At 43.2% G+C, this 19,082-nt stretch overlaps 1 protein-coding gene across 2 annotated transcripts in view; it reads left to right on the top strand.

The window, feature by feature from the left end:
• The window catches only part of LOC311246133 (peroxisomal carnitine O-octanoyltransferase-like), a 43,177-nt gene that overhangs the window by 8,594 nt on the left and 15,501 nt on the right, over window positions 1-19,082 (top strand). For both annotated transcript variants that reach the window (XM_084336240.1, XM_084336239.1), the window contains 12 exons: window positions 3,437-3,561; window positions 6,019-6,200; window positions 7,195-7,319; window positions 7,647-7,755; window positions 8,761-8,854; window positions 11,892-12,017; window positions 12,124-12,225; window positions 13,358-13,441; window positions 13,561-13,668; window positions 14,227-14,357; window positions 14,626-14,749; window positions 15,145-15,223. In XM_084336240.1, the coding sequence (XP_084192366.1) occupies window positions 3,437-3,561; window positions 6,019-6,200; window positions 7,195-7,319; window positions 7,647-7,755; window positions 8,761-8,854; window positions 11,892-12,017; window positions 12,124-12,225; window positions 13,358-13,441; window positions 13,561-13,668; window positions 14,227-14,357; window positions 14,626-14,749; window positions 15,145-15,223 (1,389 nt within the window). The remainder of the gene's footprint in view (window positions 1-3,436; window positions 3,562-6,018; window positions 6,201-7,194; window positions 7,320-7,646; window positions 7,756-8,760; window positions 8,855-11,891; window positions 12,018-12,123; window positions 12,226-13,357; window positions 13,442-13,560; window positions 13,669-14,226; window positions 14,358-14,625; window positions 14,750-15,144; window positions 15,224-19,082) is intronic.

The following is a 19,082-nucleotide window of genomic DNA, read 5'->3' as shown; positions in this document are numbered from 1 at the left end:
ATACGGCGAGGAGAAATGCCTGCGGCTATGTAATGAAAAGGTCTATATCAGACAGAATCGTCACTTCCTGTTCAGGAAAACTATTATTAATCTTTGTAAAATTAAGTTATATTGTGCATTGGAAACACAAACATACTTAAAATGAGTAAATATTATTCATTTTAAACATGTTTATATTATTTATAGGGCTATAAAACAAAAAACAAAAACGTTTTTTTTTCTTCTCTCAATTAACAGGTGGGTCGGCGCCCTAGCGCCCCCGGTGGCGAGCCGCCACTGCCTCCCTCCCTGCTCAACCGGGGGGTGGGCGGGGGCTGTCGGGGGGGGCTGCTTATTATCAGTCAGCTCCTCTATGCATCCCTGTGTAGTTCTCGGTCCTCCAGGCCCAGGTCGGGCCTTGCCTGGGTTAACCCTTTTTTGAGCCTGAAACACCTTGCACTGCATTGTATAGCCTGTGTATACGCGCAGTTCTGTTTTAGGGTTTTTTAATGGGTTAAGGGAGCAACCCTTTTCTGTTGGGATGGTTGTCTCCCCGGTGTGCCGGTAGCGGAGTCAACTCTGGTAGAGCTCGGGTTTGACCCCGGCTCCCAGAGAGTATGCCCCCGCATGTTTTATGACGTCTGCCAATTGTGTCAAACTCTTTCTCTGAAAACCCAGACCCTGCGGGATTAATAAATTGGCAGGGTCAGGGTTCGTGGCGGAGTCAGTTCAGTGGTGGAGTTGGTTGACCCAGACTCCGCGAGGGTTCGTGGCCCTACAAGATTATGACATTATGCATGGCATACCGAACACCCTTCCCGCCGGGATACTGTTCTTGCAGTCAGCCCCTTTAGGCGTGCCTGTGTAGTTCGCAGTCCTCCGGGCGCAGGTCGAGTTCTGCTCTTGTTACCTGTCTGCCTGCATTAAGGGATCGACCTCCTTGGAGTGTTGACTCCCCGGTGCGCCATCTGATCCCACGAGATTGTGGGCGGAAGCCTGCTCGGAGGGCCTCGGAGCCTCCTCCTTAGGGAGTTTTTCAGAGCCTCCTCAGGAAGTTCTTCAGAGCCTCCCCCCCCCCCCCCCCCCCCTCGGCGGAGCCTCCTCCTCTGAGAGGGGACCTCCTTACAGAGCCTCCTCCTCCAGGAGTTTTTAGAGCCTCTTCCTCAGGGGTTCTCGGCGTGCCAGGCTGAGAAGGGCCTTCACCTGTAAGTGTAGGCCCTGTCCGATACGCTGGCGGTGTAGAGGGTGGTGTCACCAGTGAATGCCTGGAGAGGTCTCGATGCCGCGGCCTCGTTCACCTCACCAGGCCCCTTTTCTGGGGGTCCTGGCCCCCGGACTCTGCGGTAAGTCCGCCTTGTGTGGCCTGGGGCTGGGACCTCCTCTGCGCCCCGCTGCTACGGCAACTGGTTAGCAGCGCGACTCTGAGGCCTAATCCGGCCTTTGTGCCAAAGAATATCCAGAGCTCTTATCGCTCCAGGGATATTGTGCTACAGGCTTTCATCCTCCCCCTCACGCAGGTGAGTTGGAGGCGAGCCTTCACCTGTTGTGTCCTGTCCGTGCGTTGACGGTATACCTTAGGCGCACGCAGGACCTGAGGGCTACCGATCAACTGCTTGTCTGTTACGGTGGCTCCCACGCAGGTAAGGCGCTGTCCAAACAACACCTGTCACATTGGTTATGCTAGGGCATTGCCCTCTGCTACACTTTGGCCGGACGGGTTCCCCCCGCAGGCGTCAGGGCACACTCCACTCATGGAGTGGCAGCCTCTGCTGCCCTGCTGGGGGGGGGCCTCGGTGGAGGACATCTGTGCTGCGGCCTCCTGGTCCTCCCCGGGTCCTTTTGTCAGGGTTTACCTCATGGTCATGACTGGGGGCTCTGTCTCCCAGGCGGTCCTGAGTACTGGGACTTCTCCTGCGCCCCGCCACTGGGTGGGCTAGCAGGAGTGTGTGATGTGGTGCTGTCCGAGCAACACCCGTCACATTGGTGGTGCGCAGGCATTGCCCCTGCTGCACTTTGGTTCTCCTGCACCCCGCCATCGTGTGGGCTAGCAGGAGTGTGTGGGTGTGGACCGCGGAGTGCTCTGTTCACACGCGGTCTCACTCGCGTTGTGCGTCCTATGGTGGCTGGTCCCTTTTTCGCATTTTGGTCGGAGTTGAGTGCCCCCCCCCCCCCCCCCCCCGCCTCGTTAGGACGGGGCGGGTGGACAGGACTCCCCTCCTCCCTGTTCGGTGGGCATATGGGCCCTCAGGGGGTGCATTTGACGTGGCTGCGCGTCCGCTCTACCTTTTTTTTATCTCATAAAGGTTAGAGCGAGATGCTCTACAGGATGTAACATAACGAAGGTTATCCTATAACCCTAGTTATGTGAATACTGGTTGAGCGTCTCGCTCTTCACGCCCTGAGGACCCTTGGATGTTTTTCACGCGTGAAATTCAGACTTGGAAGGGTATGAGAGTGGCCACACCCTGTGTTTTAAGGAAACATGGGAGCAGGCGTGGCCACGGGCAAATGCGGGTGCATGTGAACGTTTTTCAACACGTGCACAATATGTGCACGGAAGATGTATATCTCATAAAGGTTAGAGCGAGATGCTCAACCAGTATTCACATAACTAGGGTTATAGGATAACCTTCGTTTTGTTGCCCAGAGAGACGACGGCGGCTGTACACATAGCTATACCTGGCCTTGTAGGTGTAGTATCTTGATTCTTGTATGTGGTTAATATACTTGCAGAGCTATACTGCATGTTCTGTGTAGTGCTTGTGCCATCTTCTGGAGACATAATAGGAACAGCTGTATACGAAAGGTGTACTGATGCATTGTGGGGCCACTTGTGTTAGATGGAATAAAGCAATCCAGTAATGTATAGACAGACCTCATTGTTTCCTATAGATAAATCATCCAGTATATCACAGTAGGCAACACATGCTACCAACATCTCTTCTTTACTTGCTAACAAAATATGACGAAGTGTGTTACAGAAACCTTTAGAAAACTCAAATAAAAGATAATAAACATACCTGACAGAAAAACAAAAAAGACAATTTGTCAAATTAAATGTGTGGAATAGTGAGGGAAAGGGAATAATAGCTTGTTTTCCCAGTAACGTAACTACAGTACAGTAGTTTGCTAGCTTTACTGAAGTGAGAAAGTTAACATTCTCTAAAGGGACAATACGTGATGATATACGTAGACGCATTGCAACTTAATTGCATCATCAATGGGCAAAATAAACAATTTAAATTACAACTTACTACAAGATGGATTATTATACGGTTAACCTTCTGTAGTGCCGTAGTGAAAGGGTTAATAACTGTTACATCAGCATATAGTACCATGATGAAATCAATACAGTCAGGACAATACAGCCATTAATTGGGAGCTGGAACATATTGTCTGTTAGAACCAGGGTACTCCTCAGTTGGTGCTGATTGTCTACTCTGTGTTTTGTCTTCAGTGTGTCCGTTTGCGTCTAAAGAGGAGTACCAGGCTACGCTCGGCTTTGTGAAGGAGTTTAAAGAGGGTGCTGGTCAGGACTTGCACCAGAGACTCCTGCAGAGAGCTAGGACCAAGAGAAACTGGGTTGGTATCGTTATAGAATTGTCTCCTTTTATTGTGATTCAACCAATCATACAAACGTAGGGGTGTGACGATAAATGAATAATTGTGTTGTGATCAATATCAGTCGTGATGTATCATTCTGCAAAACTGAATTGTAATGCTTTTATTTGATAAACATGATGCAGTGAACTAATACATCGGTGTAAGATTTTAATTGCATATTCATAACCAGTCCCTTCACATTTCTATTACACTATTACAAAGCATTATTATTATTCGGGAAATAATTCAGGTGGGGAAATATAGTGCGAAATATAGCCCCAGTCAAGCCACTTTTTAAGCAGGGGGTTCCACCAGGATTTTTTTCTGTTACAAAGACTTCATTTCCTGCATTCTGGTGCAGGAATTTTGGAATTTTTATGCTTTAAATGCCAGTGTTTGTGATGGCAAAAAAACACACAAAAATGTAAATATCTTCAATATATCAAATGCAAAGTGGATTTTTCTGGGGGGGATTATTGCAGGCTAGCAATGCATAATGTCAATGATTAGCAACAACAATGATTTCCATGGATTTTTAGTTTTTTTGTAATGTCAGATTTAACAACTCTTTTCAGAAAAGTGGGAGTATTTCATTTTTAATCTGACATTACAAAAAAACTAAAAATCTAAAAAAGAAAAAAAAGTTTATGATCAGGGCTGAAGTTGAATAAAATATGTATAACTGTTTAGACTGCGTTGCTCTCTGTCACAGTGATCTCCTGGTTGTTCCCCACCTATGTTATCTAGCTATTGCACCACCGCAACTAGAAACACTGGCCTGGCCTGCTAAGTTATGTGGCCTGACTGCAAAAAAATATATATATATATTATATAATTTAAATTATTTTTTTAAGCACAGGCCAGGCCACCGGGAAAACTCCCGGTGCTCCCGATGGCCAGTCGGGGGCCCAAATGTGATTGAACCATGGTGATAGATTTCGTCATAATCAGCCAGTATCATTTCGTCACCTGTGGTTCCGTGAAGTTTCTACGTTGTGCTTATCTCTTACTCCGAAGTCGACCTTCCCCGTACTGACTGTACAACTGTTTCAACACCGTTAATGCAATCCGACTCAGAAGAATTCGACACTGGCAACGTGTTCTCTTTCCTTAGATTGTGATGTTTATTTTCATAAACATAGACTCTTTGAAAAAAGTCTTTGAAGCTGGGCGGCTAGGTGGCGCAGTGGGCAAGGCGCTCGCCACCAACGCAGGAGACGCTGGGTTCGAGCCTAGCTCTCGCCGTTGCTACCAGCTTGGCTGGTCGTTCATACTAATACAATTGGCAGTATTAGGGGGTGGAAAGCTGGTGGGTGGGGATCGGACGTTGTGGACAGCGACTCTTACAGGTCGGTTGGTGCGCCTGCGCAGTAGAATCAGGAAGCGACGGGGGCGCTTCGTCCACATTGCAGCCGGCTTGTGGGAGGCATGGCCTAACAACGTTCGAGACAGGGGAGGGTAGAATTGGACAATATGAAATTGGGGAAGGGAGAAAAAATTTAAATGGGGAGAAAAAGTAGATACAAAAAAAAGAAAGTCTTTGAAGAAACTAAATTCATTATTCTAATGATCTCTCCTGTTACCCGCTCGGTGGTTGTTGCGGCCTAGCTGTTATCCAAAAAGCCTTCCCTGTTAGCCAAAGCTAGCTCGTGGCAACCGGAGGGTGGGGCCACGGCGCGTCCCTTACCCCTACCTTCTAGCCTGAGGTCTCTGTCCATGTCTATACGTCTCAGCCTCGTGTCCTAATCTGGTTAGTCTTCTGAAGAACTCACAGTTTACCGTCTTAAGTCTTGCGATGTCGATCTCTCTCTCTCTCTCTCTCTCTCTCTCTCTCTCTCTCTCTCTCTCTCTCTCTCTCTATCTCTCTCTCTCTCTCTCTCTCTCATGACTGTTACTATGGCAACGGCACTTCTGACCCAAATCGAACTACGGTTCAAAATGCCCCACCCTATCTCATCACCATAGCAACGGCTTCTCAAGCACCTCAGCCGATGACCTTGAGCACTATCTCTAACACCATGCCTGCTGCTCTGAAACACACACTCTGGCTGCCTCTATTTTCAGATCTATAGATCCGTCAGGGTAGATGCTGTCATCTACCGATATTTCCATTATGTACACATTGAAAAACAAGTCGGATCTATCAATGGTCAGAATATAAAATGATATGATGTATATGAACCATTGCCGACCAATTAATTAGAATGGAGTCATTGATTGAATTTACCTATCTCAAGCCTTGCCCCTTTCTCTTGATCCTCCAATCACAACTGTTGCTTCCGTCAGACAAATCTCAAACCCTGCCCTCTTTTCTTGATCCTCCAATCGCAACTGGAAGCAACGGTTGTGATTGGAGGCTCTAGAAAAGAGGGTGGGGCCTGAGAACGGTCAATTGTTCCACCCTGATATCTTAACGTTGTGTTATGTCTTCCTCAGCTGGAGGAGTGGTGGCTGGACTGTGCCTACCTGGAGGTTCGTGCCCCCTCTCAGCTGCATGTGAACTTTGGGGGCCCTGCGCCCTACCTGGAGCACTGCTGGCCCCCAGCAGAGGGAGTCCAGCTGCAGAGGACCAGTGTTGCCATGTGGCACACTCTACAATACTGGGACCTGATCCGCACGTGAGAAGAACAAACACACACACTGTTAAAGCCATTACTATATATATAATAGACAGGTCTGGGGAGCTGCAATGGTGCACAAGGACACTATGATCAAAATGTGTTATCCCAATTTTCCAGTTTTCCATGTGCTTCTCTGATATATTGACAGGAGCCTTGAGTGTTGACTTGTGTTGGATGAAAGGTGCAATACAGCCAACAAACTCTTTACAATCCAAACATTTAATTTGCCACTTTACAATACCGGTAATTTTTCTTCATTCATATTATTCTCTCGGATCACTTTTCAAAACTCAATATTGCAGCTCCTAAATTAATTCATACCACTTTCTTCTTCTTTCCAAATATAATATAACTTTGTAGAGGACAGTAGTGCACTGTAGTATAGTATATGATGAATTGAAAATGGGGCACCCTGATGTAAACAAGACGAAAGTCTTTCTCTGGTCTGCATCCCCTTAACAATTGTGTGTATTGAGCCGTACTGTATTGTACCCATTCTGCAATCTGTTAATACAATTTCCAATCAATCAATCAATCAATCAATCAATAGTATAGTATAACTTTGTAGAGTACAGTAGTGCACTGTAACATAGTATAGTATAACTTTGTAGAGTACAGTAGTGCATTATAGTATAGTAAAATAAGATAAGATAATTCCTTTATTGATCCCCTTGGGGAAATTCAGGCATCATAGCAGCGAGGGGGAGGGGAGGTACCGGTACATGTGATAGTAGAAGACATGATACAGGTCATAGAATTATAGTACAGTGGAGAAGTAAAAATAAAAATAGGCAGTGGAAACAATATAACTATAATTAACTCTGAGTATGCGCATATGACTAGTATAGTATAACTGTAGAGTACAGTAGTGTACTATAGTATAGTATATCAAGGATGTAATAGCCAGAGCAGAGTCTGCCTGTCTTCCCTTAGACATGAACACAACCGTTTCTATTGTTATCTTACTGTTTTCTTTGTCTTTGTGTGTCAGAGAGAGGCTCACACCTCAGAAGGTTGGTAATGTGGCGTTTGATATGGATCAGTTCAGAATGCAGTTCTGCACATGCAAAGTGCCCGGAGTCAACAAGGATACCATCCTCAACTACTTTAAGACAGGTACAATAATTCTCTCTCTCCCTCTCCTCTCCTCTCCTCTCCTCTCCTCTCCTCTCCTCTCCTCTCCTCTCCTCTCCTCTCTCTTTCTCTCTTTCTCTCTTTCTCTCTTTCTCTCTCTCTCTCTCTCTCTCTCTCTCTCTCTCTCTCTCTCTCTCTCTCTCTCTCTCTCTCTCTCTCTCTCTCTCTCTCTCTCTCTCTCTCTCTCTCTCTCTCTCTCTCTCTCTCTCTCTCTCTCTCTCTCTCTTTGACACAGTCACACACAAGCTCTGCATCTCCCTCTGCTTGCACGTGGTGGTTGTGTAATGTGTCTGTGTTGTTGTGTCACAGAGAGCGAGGGTCAGTGCCCCTCCCATGTGGTAGTCATGTGCCGTGGAAGAATGTTCACATTTGACGCCGTCTGTGATGAACAGATCCTCACCCCTCCAGAGCTGCTCAGGTATTCATCTAACACGCATGTATGCTAAATGTTTATATATGTAACCATGAGCCTTTGGGTATATAACAGACAGACAAAGCAATTATATTTAATATAATTATCTTTATTGAAGATTGTAATATAAGAATAAGTTGACTTTAATACAAATATAGTTATCACAATGGTATAAATAAGTTGCCTTTAATACGAATATAGTTGTCACAATATATCTAATAAAAAGAGACAGATTGAATCCCATATCAACTGACCCCTAACCAACTGAGCCCCTATAATCAGATAGGCCAAAGCAGTGACCACCTGTTGATCACCACCTGTTATGATACGGAAATGGAACAATGAATATCCAAGCATAACAACCCCAGTTCATGAATATACTCAGAATGCTGCTTGTTGCACACTATAAGGCAAACATTTATAATTACCATTTAGCTTCACCACATTTATCATAAGACACTCGCACATCGTCACATAACGATACAATGGAATGCATGGCAATAGACACAAACGAGAGAGCTAGACTTACACTTTGAATGTGGGTGTAAATGCCACCCACAGCACACACCCGGACCGCAACGGTACGTTTATTCCCCCAACCTGAGGGAAATCAGGACAGGTTGTCTGTATTACTATTTATACCAAACAGTCTGTGCATGTGTGTAACCATAAACAAAAGAAGCGAGCGACACCTTCGTATCGCCAGGCGCAATACAACAAATTACTCACCAGGACACTTTGTCACATGAGTATCTACACGCCACACTCTCTCTCGTCATGTAACAGAGGAACCATGCGTGGGGGAATGTTTGCTGCTCCCGTCGCCTGCTCGCTACCAGGAAGTGTTCGTTCCAGCCGCCATCCGGCCAGGCTGAAATACACGCTGATGCCAGAGCCACACCCACAATACCCCCACCCGGCCACATATATGAAATATTATCTAAACCTTGATTACTCCAGAGTACAGCCCTTCATATATATATATATATATATGTGTGTGTGTGTGTGTAGGCAGCTAAGCTTTGTGAAAGAGTGCTGTGAAGGAGAGCCTGATGGTGATGGAGTCGCTGCTCTCACCTCGGAGGAGAGGACCCGCTGGGCTCAGGTGAGGCTGCTGAGGTTTGAAGGTCATTGGTATGTAGCGGTCTGTAACGGCACACAAAAACCACGGTTCGGTCGATTTTTCTGGGGGGGGATGATTATATCAATGATTAGCAACAACACTGATTTTGATGGATTTTTTTGTTTTTTTGTAATGTCAGATTTAACAACAACTCTTTTCAGAAAAGTGGGAGTATTTCATTTTTAATCTGACATTACAAAAAAAAAATTAAATTGTTATGATCAGGGATGAAGTTGAATAAAAGATTCATGACTGTTTAGACTGCGTTACTCTCTGTCACAGGGATCTCCTGGTTGTTCCCCACCTAGTTCCCCACCTGTAACACTGGCCTGGCCTGCTTCTGAGTTATGTGGCCTGACTGCACAAAAAAAAAAAGAGCCTTGGAGTTTTGAATTAAGTTCCACACACAAAAAAAAGTTCTGCACATGCGTTCCGTTAGTGGTTAAAGTAACGTTGCATTCGTTCGGTACACAGTAGGGATGGGACCGAATATTTGAAAATTTGAAAAATCTGTTATTAAGATCGATTTTTATTTTTTTACAATAGAATGTTCGTTTTGTAATTTTTTTTTTAATTATATAAATCTTTTTTTTATATTTATTTTTTTAATACTTATTTTTTTATTGAAGCAAACATTCTTATTTAATTCCTTTTTATATTTAGAGGCAGCCTAATTTTCATAGCCTAATTGATCAAAAAGATTCACATGCTACTGTTTCTGTTTGTTTATTAAAGCCGGTTGAAAGCCAATGCAATGCTGTTATTATAGGCTACGATGGTGAATGGTGTCATTTTGATTTATTGTCGGTCAGCTGATTAAAAAAAAAAATTCGATATTATGAAACACGAATTTTCTACTAGCACTTTCCCATCCTTAGTACACAGCGCATTCGGTACGAATACGTGTGCCGTTACACCCCTATTGTAAGGTCTACCCTAGGTGCGTTATTTTTTTTCGTAGCCGCATTTTGCGGAGACGCTCTCTGATTGGCCACTGACTGACGCTCTCTGATTGGCCACTGACATGTGGGCCCAATCGCGTGACGAGCTGTGTCTTTGCCCATTTCCGGGTCTAACAGCCTGCAAACTACCTAACGCCTAGTTTATCACTGGTTAAGTTTAGGCGACTCTTTTGAAGTTGGTTAAGGTTAGAGTTTGGAATCAGGGCTGGTGTTCTATCGCCCTGCTCTAAGACAAACTCTAACCTTAACCAACTTCGAAAGAGTGCCTAAGCTTAACCAGTGTAGAAACAGGCGTCACACGATTGGGCGCACATGTCACATGAAGTGGCCAATCAGAGAGCGTCTCCGCAAAATGCGGCTAAGAAAAAAAATAAAGCACCCTAGGTCTGTATAGATCAGGGGTCTCAAACTCAATTTACCTGGGGGCCGCTGGAGGTAGAGTCTGGGTGAGGCTGGGCCGCATCAAATATTCCACAAAAAAAGGGTTTCAAGCATTCAAAAAAAAGTACAACTGATCCAATCTTTCCTTAGCAATAACATTTCAGAACATGAACAGTTCTTCAGAACATGAATGGTTCTTCAGAACATAGGCTTCTCAGTGGTGTCAGTGGACTCATCCACAGCTATGGAAATGCACTGTGCATTTTTTTTTATTCTATCACAAAGCTGTTTAATCAAATCACCAGCCAGTATTTCAGTTATTCTGGTGGCTGTGCGATCTGAGGGGGCTTTGCTTTTGTTTGCCTTCAAACATGGTCTCCATCACTCAGTCATACATTATTTTCAAATTGCCACCCTTCACAAGAGCTACCGTTTCTTGGCATATAGTCACATTGGTTTGGTGCTGGGACTCAGGATGAATGCATATTTTTCAGTCCATTCACCTTTGAATTGCAGTCGACTTTTCTTTTACTGACCATCTTTGAAAATGGCTAGAAACTAGGCTAGTAGCTACATTTATCTCACGGAGATAAAACTTGGAGCGAGTTTACTGTAGATGCACTGTCAACTGACTCGGACTGAAAGAGAGAGACTACTTGCATTCCGTGAAGACCCGCCCTACTCCCCTACTCTGCATCTGATTAGCAGACTGTGGGTGAGGGGGGGGAGAACGCTGACAGGATGCTGAATGTGATTGGACCAGACCCGTACACAGACACAGACATTGGCAGTGCAGCCAGCCGCTTATGCAGAGCACTGCTCACAGTCAGAGGAGATAGCGAGGATGCCTTCCTCTTTACTTGATATCACTCCGGAATCACGTTTCAACCAAGTCACTAACATAACGTTGCTGTCATGAGCCTGCGCTATGGTAGCCTACAAGTGATAAAATAAATAAAACTTCCAACTCTCGCGCAACGTCTCGGCAAACAGTAGCGCGCAGGCCACATTAACACTACACTTTGATGTCAAGTAGGGGGCCGCAAAATATCATCCCTCGGGCCGCGAGTTTGAGACCCCTGGTATAGATAATATAGACATATGGATTGCATCACTCGATCTCATTTGACTGGGTTGATAAGGTTGGGCGACCGTTCAATATGATGATTTATTGTATCGTATCGGGATCATATCGTGATGAAACTATCATATTGTGATCTTGTCTTCTGCCAGTCTTCATTCATTCAGTCTAAATGAATGATAACAACCACACGTTAACTAAAAACGTCCTCCAAATGAGATCTTCAATATTCGAGGGGATATTATTTAAAAATAACAGTGTTTGTTTGATATCACACTTTTCTTCATCATGCAATTAAATACGAGGAACAGCAAATGGATTATCTATCTTGTTGATTTTGCATGCATGAACAGATATCGAGATTATATTTAGACTGTTTCAAATTGACAACAACAATTAAAATTCTTTCCTCTTGCAATGTTTGCTAATACAGTAGTTGACAGAAAATACACTTGTTCCCTAGCAACACAATTCCAGTGAAATTCCAGATAATTATTGTGATATGAACGTTGTTCATATTGCCCATATCTAGGTCATAATGGTTGAAACCCAATATACCATCATCACTCTCTTTCTTGTCCTATCTCTTGTGCAGGCCAGGGAGTATCTGATTAGTATTGATCCGGCCAATGAGACTATCTTGGAGACCATCCAGAGCAGTCTGTTCGTGCTGTCTCTTGATGATTCCAAACCCTACGCCACCCCGGAGAACTACACACCGGTACGAGCTACGTCGTAGAATTTTATATATATCGGTGATCTAATCATCTTTTTTAATGAAAATAGTTGCATGTCTGACTGCGTGACCTCTGACCTCTCAACCTTAGGTGACACAGGAAACCCTTATAGGCGACCCAACCATCCGCTGGGGAGACAAGTCCTATAACTCCATCTCTTTTGCAGACGGCACCTTCGGATCCAACTGTGATGTGAGTTTGTGTGCGTCTGTGTGTGTGTGTGTGTGTGTGTGTGTGTGTGTATGGAAGGATGGAGAAAGTGAAAGACACAGCAGGTATTCAGGGAAGTGACATCTCCAGAAGACATTTGTTATCACTGACATTTTATCTTGCTAACTACTTTCCATCTTCTAAAAATATGTTGTGACCAAGGTACAAATTAAGAGCTTCAACTCAATTGTGTGTGTGTCCAACCTACAAACCAGGTCTATAAAGGGCTGTAATAGCAAAGCCGTGTTCTTTAATAATGACAAGCCTTTCACATGTTTGAGCTTAATTTTGTAATTCCTCTTGATTCATTCAATTGTTTTGAACAGCATCTCTAAAGGGACACCCACACTTCACCGAAAAACGATTGCACATCATTTTACACATATTCCAAAGCTGTGAACAGTTTTGCACACATTCATTTAGGTTGACATTTATTGCGAATGAATGAGTTTGAGTATATCTTCCAGTGATGTCATTATAGGACACTGAATCCTTGTATTGTGTTAATTACAGCTCAATGAAATGATGCCGGTGAAAAAGTTATGATAGGGATTGCAATAGTGATTGATAATTTTTCATCTCCATCATCTCATTGAGCTCTAATTAACACGACACAAGGATTCACTGTCCTCCGATGACATCACTGGAGGACATACTCAAACTCATTAACTCTCAGAATTGCAACCGTCTAACTAAATGAATGTGTGTAAATATATATAGTGTACTGTACACTAATCACTATACATATGTGCAAAATAAATCACCATTGTTTTTCAGTTTAAGTGCTTTTTAACCCTTTCACTACCACACCACTATGAATTGAAAATGGGGGACCCTGATGTAAACAAGACAAACGTCTTTCTCTGGTCTGCATCCCCTTAACAATTGTGTGTATTGAGCCGTACTGTATTGTACCCATTCTGCAATCTGTTAAATAAAGTTTTCATTCATTCATTCATTCATTCATTCATTCATTCATTCACACTACCAAAGGGTTAACCCTTTCACTGCGACAATACAGAAGGTTAACCCTTTCACTGCCACACTACAGAAGGTTAACCCTTTCACTACCACACTACAGACTAGTGTTACATGCGTGTTCTGTGTGTTGCAGCATGCACCTTATGATGCCATGGTGTTGGTCTCTCAGTGTTACTATGTGGACCAGCAGCTCAAAGCTACAGAGGGCAAATGGAAGGTAAACATTAACTATTGATTTGATGACTTGTCCACAAATGAGACGTCTCCCCTTTAGCCCAGTTTTAGTTTGGTTTAATGTTTTCTAAAAAGATGGTGTGGTCGTGCGTTTGTCTGTAGGGCCCAGACACAGTCAGACCCATGGCTCTTCCTGAGGAGCTGGTGTTTACTGTGGACGACAGAGTCAGAAGAGACATCAGTCATGCCAAGCGACAGTACCTGGAGACAGTGAGCAAGCACGAGACACTACTTGACAAAGTGACACTATAATATACTATACTGTACTATACTACGCTACACTATTGTACTCTACAAAGTGACACTATAATATACTATACTGTACTATACTACACTACACTACACTATTGTACTCTACAAAGTGACACTATAATATACTATACTGTACTATACTACAGTACAGTACACTACTGTACACTACAAAGTGACACGGTACGTCGGTACACACTAGTCTGCAGCGACCTAAGTCAATGCAGCACTTCATTTTCTCCATAAATGTGTCATTTTGTCTGCGGGTAATATACGGTCTCCTTGAGACAGCAAGAGTTAGTTTTATTTGATATTTTTATGGTATCTATATTTCACATTTGATGTGTTGGAAGAAGGAAGTGTGGCAACACTCCAGCTCCATATATACTTTTTATTTGATGTTTGTAAAGCACAAACTATGAAATATTCAACTCTGTATGAAATGAAATGTTTAATCTTAATTGGTTTGATTGAAACAATTAGTTGACTGTCCTCTCTCTCCCTCTGTTCTCTTTGCAGACACAGAACCTTCAGTTGGTGTGTTACGCTTTCACTTCCTTTGGTAAAGCAGCCATCAAACAGAGGAACGTCCATCCTGACACCTTCATACAACTGGCCATGCAGCTGGCTTACTACAGAATGCATGGAAAGTAAGACTACATCAAAATGTACCTAGATCCTTCAAAGAGGTGCTGGTGCTTCAATCATACAGCGCTCATACATAACTTGATAAGACCACTGAATAGATGCTCAGTCCTTAGACTCGGTTTCTTTAAAAAGAAACCAGCTCGATGAACTGTATTATGACAACGCATTTCAGAGGTACATTTCCATCAGGACACACACTTAGGGGCATACCTATATCTTTGTGAAGTGAACTTAAGTGGTTTAATTCTCCTCTCCTCTCCTCTTCCTCAGGCCAGCTAGCTGTTATGAGACAGCGATGACCCGTAAGTTCTACCACGGCAGGACTGAGACCATGAGACCCTGCACCCTGGAGGCAGTGACCTTCTGTCAGACCATGCTCAACCCCACCGTCACGGTGAGACTCTAACACAACATAAACCTTAAAGGTGCTGCAAGTGATATTGGCATTTTGGCTAACTTCCTGTCAAACTAGGCATTGCAAATCAAATATGAATTAAGATCCAGCAATTGCATATCCTATTTCTCACCTAAAAGGTTGTCAGAAATATATTTTAATGAACCGTTGGCGGTTCCTGCTACCCACGTCCAACTTTGTGGAGTTCTCTCTCCTAATTAGATGAAGTGGGAGTGGGATACCTGTGAATGTAGAGCTATTTAACACTTATTTTAACAATAAGAATAGTACTCACAGCACCTTTTCATCTCTATGGCTAAATCACAGAATGGAAAGGAGTACAGCTACGTATAGATAGAGTTGCCTTGTGTATTTCAACATTATTCTTGTTCCAGGTTGACGCCAAGAGGAAGGCTCTGCTGCTGGCCGTCAACAGGCACAACAAGCTGATGGCTGAAGCCCAGAATGGAAAAGGTTTGTCTGTTGTATATATTGTAGGTTTGTGGAAGTTTGAAGTGTTTTTGCACCAGCGTGGTTCCTCTTGAATAGGCAGAGGGGGTCTCTTCACCCAGAGGAGTGGCCACCCCAAGTAGAGAAGAAAAAAAGGATGTTTTGGGGGTTCAAATCGAGAGGTTTTGGGTGCTTTCACATCTGCCTTGTTTAGTCCAATCAAACTCTGGTCCGCACAAAAATAACTGTACCCTGTCTACCTACTATACTGTATACCTGCACGGTAGGGCTGTCCCCGACTAAGGATTTGGATAGTCGACTTTGATTGGCCGAAATTAGCCGATAGTCGACTATTAGTAAAAAAAAATTATTGAAAAATTATATATATATTTTTTTATTATTCCATTTGGGCTGTGGGGGTGCTTAATGTCTGAAGGAGTCGACTGAAGGCTTCTTGTCCTCTGCAAAAGCATGTAATTGGTCCACTGATGGATACATCTTGATATTTGTCTAGTCTAGTGTGTTCATTAGATGGGTGAAATCCTCTTTCAGTGCCTCTGTGCCTGTTTTCTTAGGCAGTTAGCCTCTGGTATGCGTGCCATTAGCGTTAGCCATGCTTCTAGGCCTCTTTTCTTTTGGAAAGAATGATACAAAAAAAGTATTCCATTTTCTTTGCTCGACTAAGAGGTTGGCAGTCGACTACGGCTCCTTTCGATCGATTAGTTGACTATTCGACTAATAGGGGTCGCCCTACTGTGCGGTGATTGATTGATTGAAAATTTTATGAACAGATTGCAGAATGGGTACAATACAGTACGGCTCAATACACACAATTGTTAAGGGGATGCGTCTTGTTTACATCAGGGTCCCCCATTTTCAATTCATAATGAATTGTAAGTAAGGGTCCAATTAGCACCGTGCAATCCATTCTTTGTGGATCCCGCCCAGAGAGAGAGAGAAAACACGCTCTCTGCTGGCACACTAGAGGGGATCAAACAGGCTACCTTTAGTCCATGGGCCAGACCAGATATCGGTGCCACTTGGCCAGTTTGACACACTCAGGAATTATTTTCACCAGACATTATGACCCGAGTGATTTAAATATGTTGGATTTTCCCATTTATAAAAAAAAAAAAAAAAAAAAAAAAAAAAAAAAAAAAATTACTGGATAACGGAAACCCTGTTCACATTTTGTTCAATTAACGGTTGTGTCCTTGTGTGTGGCGACATAAACATTTTCTTTTCTTTGAGCAAGGTTTTTTTATTTGAAGATTGTTTTTTTACAGGCGGTCCCACATGGGCCAAAAGAAAATAAAAATTAAATAAAGCCCTCCCTCCCTCCCTCCCCCCACCCCTATACCAGACGAAATCATTCTACAGTATCTTAGATCGTTTATTAATCATTGTTTTTCCTTTTAGCTTTTAAATCACCCGACAGCAGTCACATATCTCTTGCATTCTGCAGACAGAGAAGAAGATAAGTAAGAACATAATAGAAAAAATAAACAATAACAAGCCGAGAGACCAGGAAGGCCAGTCAGATCGCCTCTGTCACATTATCCGCTTCCATACCCTCAAAGAAAGTTAGGAAAGGATCCCAAATATTGTGGCATTTTTCGGTACAACCTCTGATAGTATACCTCAGGGGTCAGCAACCTTTTTGACATGGAGTGCCTGGTTGAAATATAGTTGTAACTAGTGTGCCTCAACAATATTCCATGCATCGTAATATTTTTTTCTCATAATCAGGTCTTTTTAATGATAATTTTTACATTATTACATCATTATTGTTATTGTTATTATTAACTATTATTATGATGGTTGTATCAACCCTAAATCTGAGTTGGGGGGGGGGGTGAATGCAATGCAGACAAACGGCTGCATACAGTGCGACCATTTCACTCACTTTTGCCCATTCATTTGTGGACACATCACACATCGGTGTGTTTACTGTACGTGTGCTGTCATAGCTCCACCTACAGGCCTAATGGAGAACACCAGGAGAATCAGTTTTCAATCCATAATAAGTTAACAGAAAAATAAGTACACAACCACATTATTTCAACCTAATAAAACTATGTTTATTGTCATTGTTTTAAGAACACAAGTTGACTTGGTAATACTCACATTTTGAGTAAAAAAAAATTGCTTTTAACATGTGCAATGTTCAATGAAATAATAGAAAAATAAATAATAAAATGTCACAATGGTGACCTTAATAATGTTTTTGTTATAAGGCTCTGCAAATGTTACTGAATGATGTAGCAATGTATTTCCAGCTAAATTGAAATAAACAAATAAAGGGTCTCAATTAAATATGTGTAGTGTCACATGACACAGCACACAGATCAGAACACAGATCAGCACACAGATCAGAACACAGATCAGCACACAGGACACCTCAGAACACAGCTTCATCTAACGAGGCGTCGCAAGGTTTAACTGAGGCTAACATGATGGCACACACAGTGCACACAAAGCACACCCTCCTCCTCCTCCTCCTCCAATCTCTCCACCAGATCTCTCTCTCTCTCTCTCTCTCTCTCAGCTATAGAGAGAGAGAGAGAGAGAGAGAGAGAGAGAGAGAGAGAGAGAGAGAGAGAGAGAGAGAGAGAGAGATGACGCAAGGTTCAGCACCACACACAGTGGACAGCTCCCCTAGCCCTCCTCCTCCAATCTCTCCACCAGAGAGAGAGAGAGAGAGAGAGAGAGAGAGAGAGAGAGAGACATCGCAAGACTTAAGACGGTAAACTGTGAGTTCTTCAGAAGACTAACCAGATTAGGACACGAGGCTGAGACGTATAGACATGGACAGAGACCAGAGAGAGAGAACGCAAGGTTCAGCACCACACACAGTGGACAGTTCCCCTAGCCCTACACATACGCATGCATAATAATAATAATATATGCGCGATTGTGCGTATGCTCTATTATGCGTAGAGCCCTGCATATGCATGTTCAAGTTAACATGCAAACCGATAGGATCTAGTATAGGAAAATAAACAGCAGCCTACCTGCCGCGTCAGTGAGATCCCTGGCCCTGTTTTGCCTGGCTGAGCTCCGTTATTTGGGGGGTGTAATTAGTCACTTTAAGCTGGACACATGCTTCGGAGTGGTCGGTTGTCAATCGACTCCGGGAGGGGTTGAGCACGTACTTCATAGAAAGAAAGATAGATAGATAGAAACTTTATTGCCATTTCAACACTGTTGATTGGGATTTGTCTTGGTGCCACGTACAGTACAGACAATGTTAAAAACATACATTAAAAACACAAGAATATAAAAACTAGTGCTGTCAAACGATTAAAATATTTAACTCGATTAATCGCATGATTGTCCATAGTTAACTCGCGATTAATCGCAAATTAATCGCATTTTTTTTTTTTTTTTTTACCTTAAACAGATATTTTTCAAGTTCCAAGTTTTAATACTCTTATCAACATGCGAGTCAACAAATGCTTGCTTTATGCAGCCATTTAACACAAAAGGATGACCCTCATGCATTGCAAATTTGCATCAAATTCAAAACAGAGTGATGCACAAAATAACTTAAAAGAAAATAATAATTTAAAACAATGAATAAAGTGTGCATGAAATAATGGGGGAAAGAAAACGTTAGGAACTTGTTACATTCACACACACAAGGGCTGATTAATCACACACCCCCCTCTCTCCCTCACACACACACTCTCCCAGCTCTTTTTCTCTTTTGCCCCTTCCTCATCTCTCTCACCCCCCTCTCTCTCTATATCTCACACACACACACACACACACACACACACACACACACACACACACACACACACACACACACACACACACACACTTCAGAAACAAACATAGTATCAATGAGAGCATCAATAATACACCTGAGTGAAGTCTA

This window comes from Notolepis coatsorum, assembly GCF_963971535.1.
Source record: "Notolepis coatsorum genome assembly, chromosome: 19".
Lineage (NCBI taxonomy): Eukaryota > Metazoa > Chordata > Actinopteri > Aulopiformes > Paralepididae > Notolepis > Notolepis coatsorum.
Note: the sequence above shows the minus strand (reverse complement) of the source record. Positions and strands in the feature narration are given on the sequence as shown.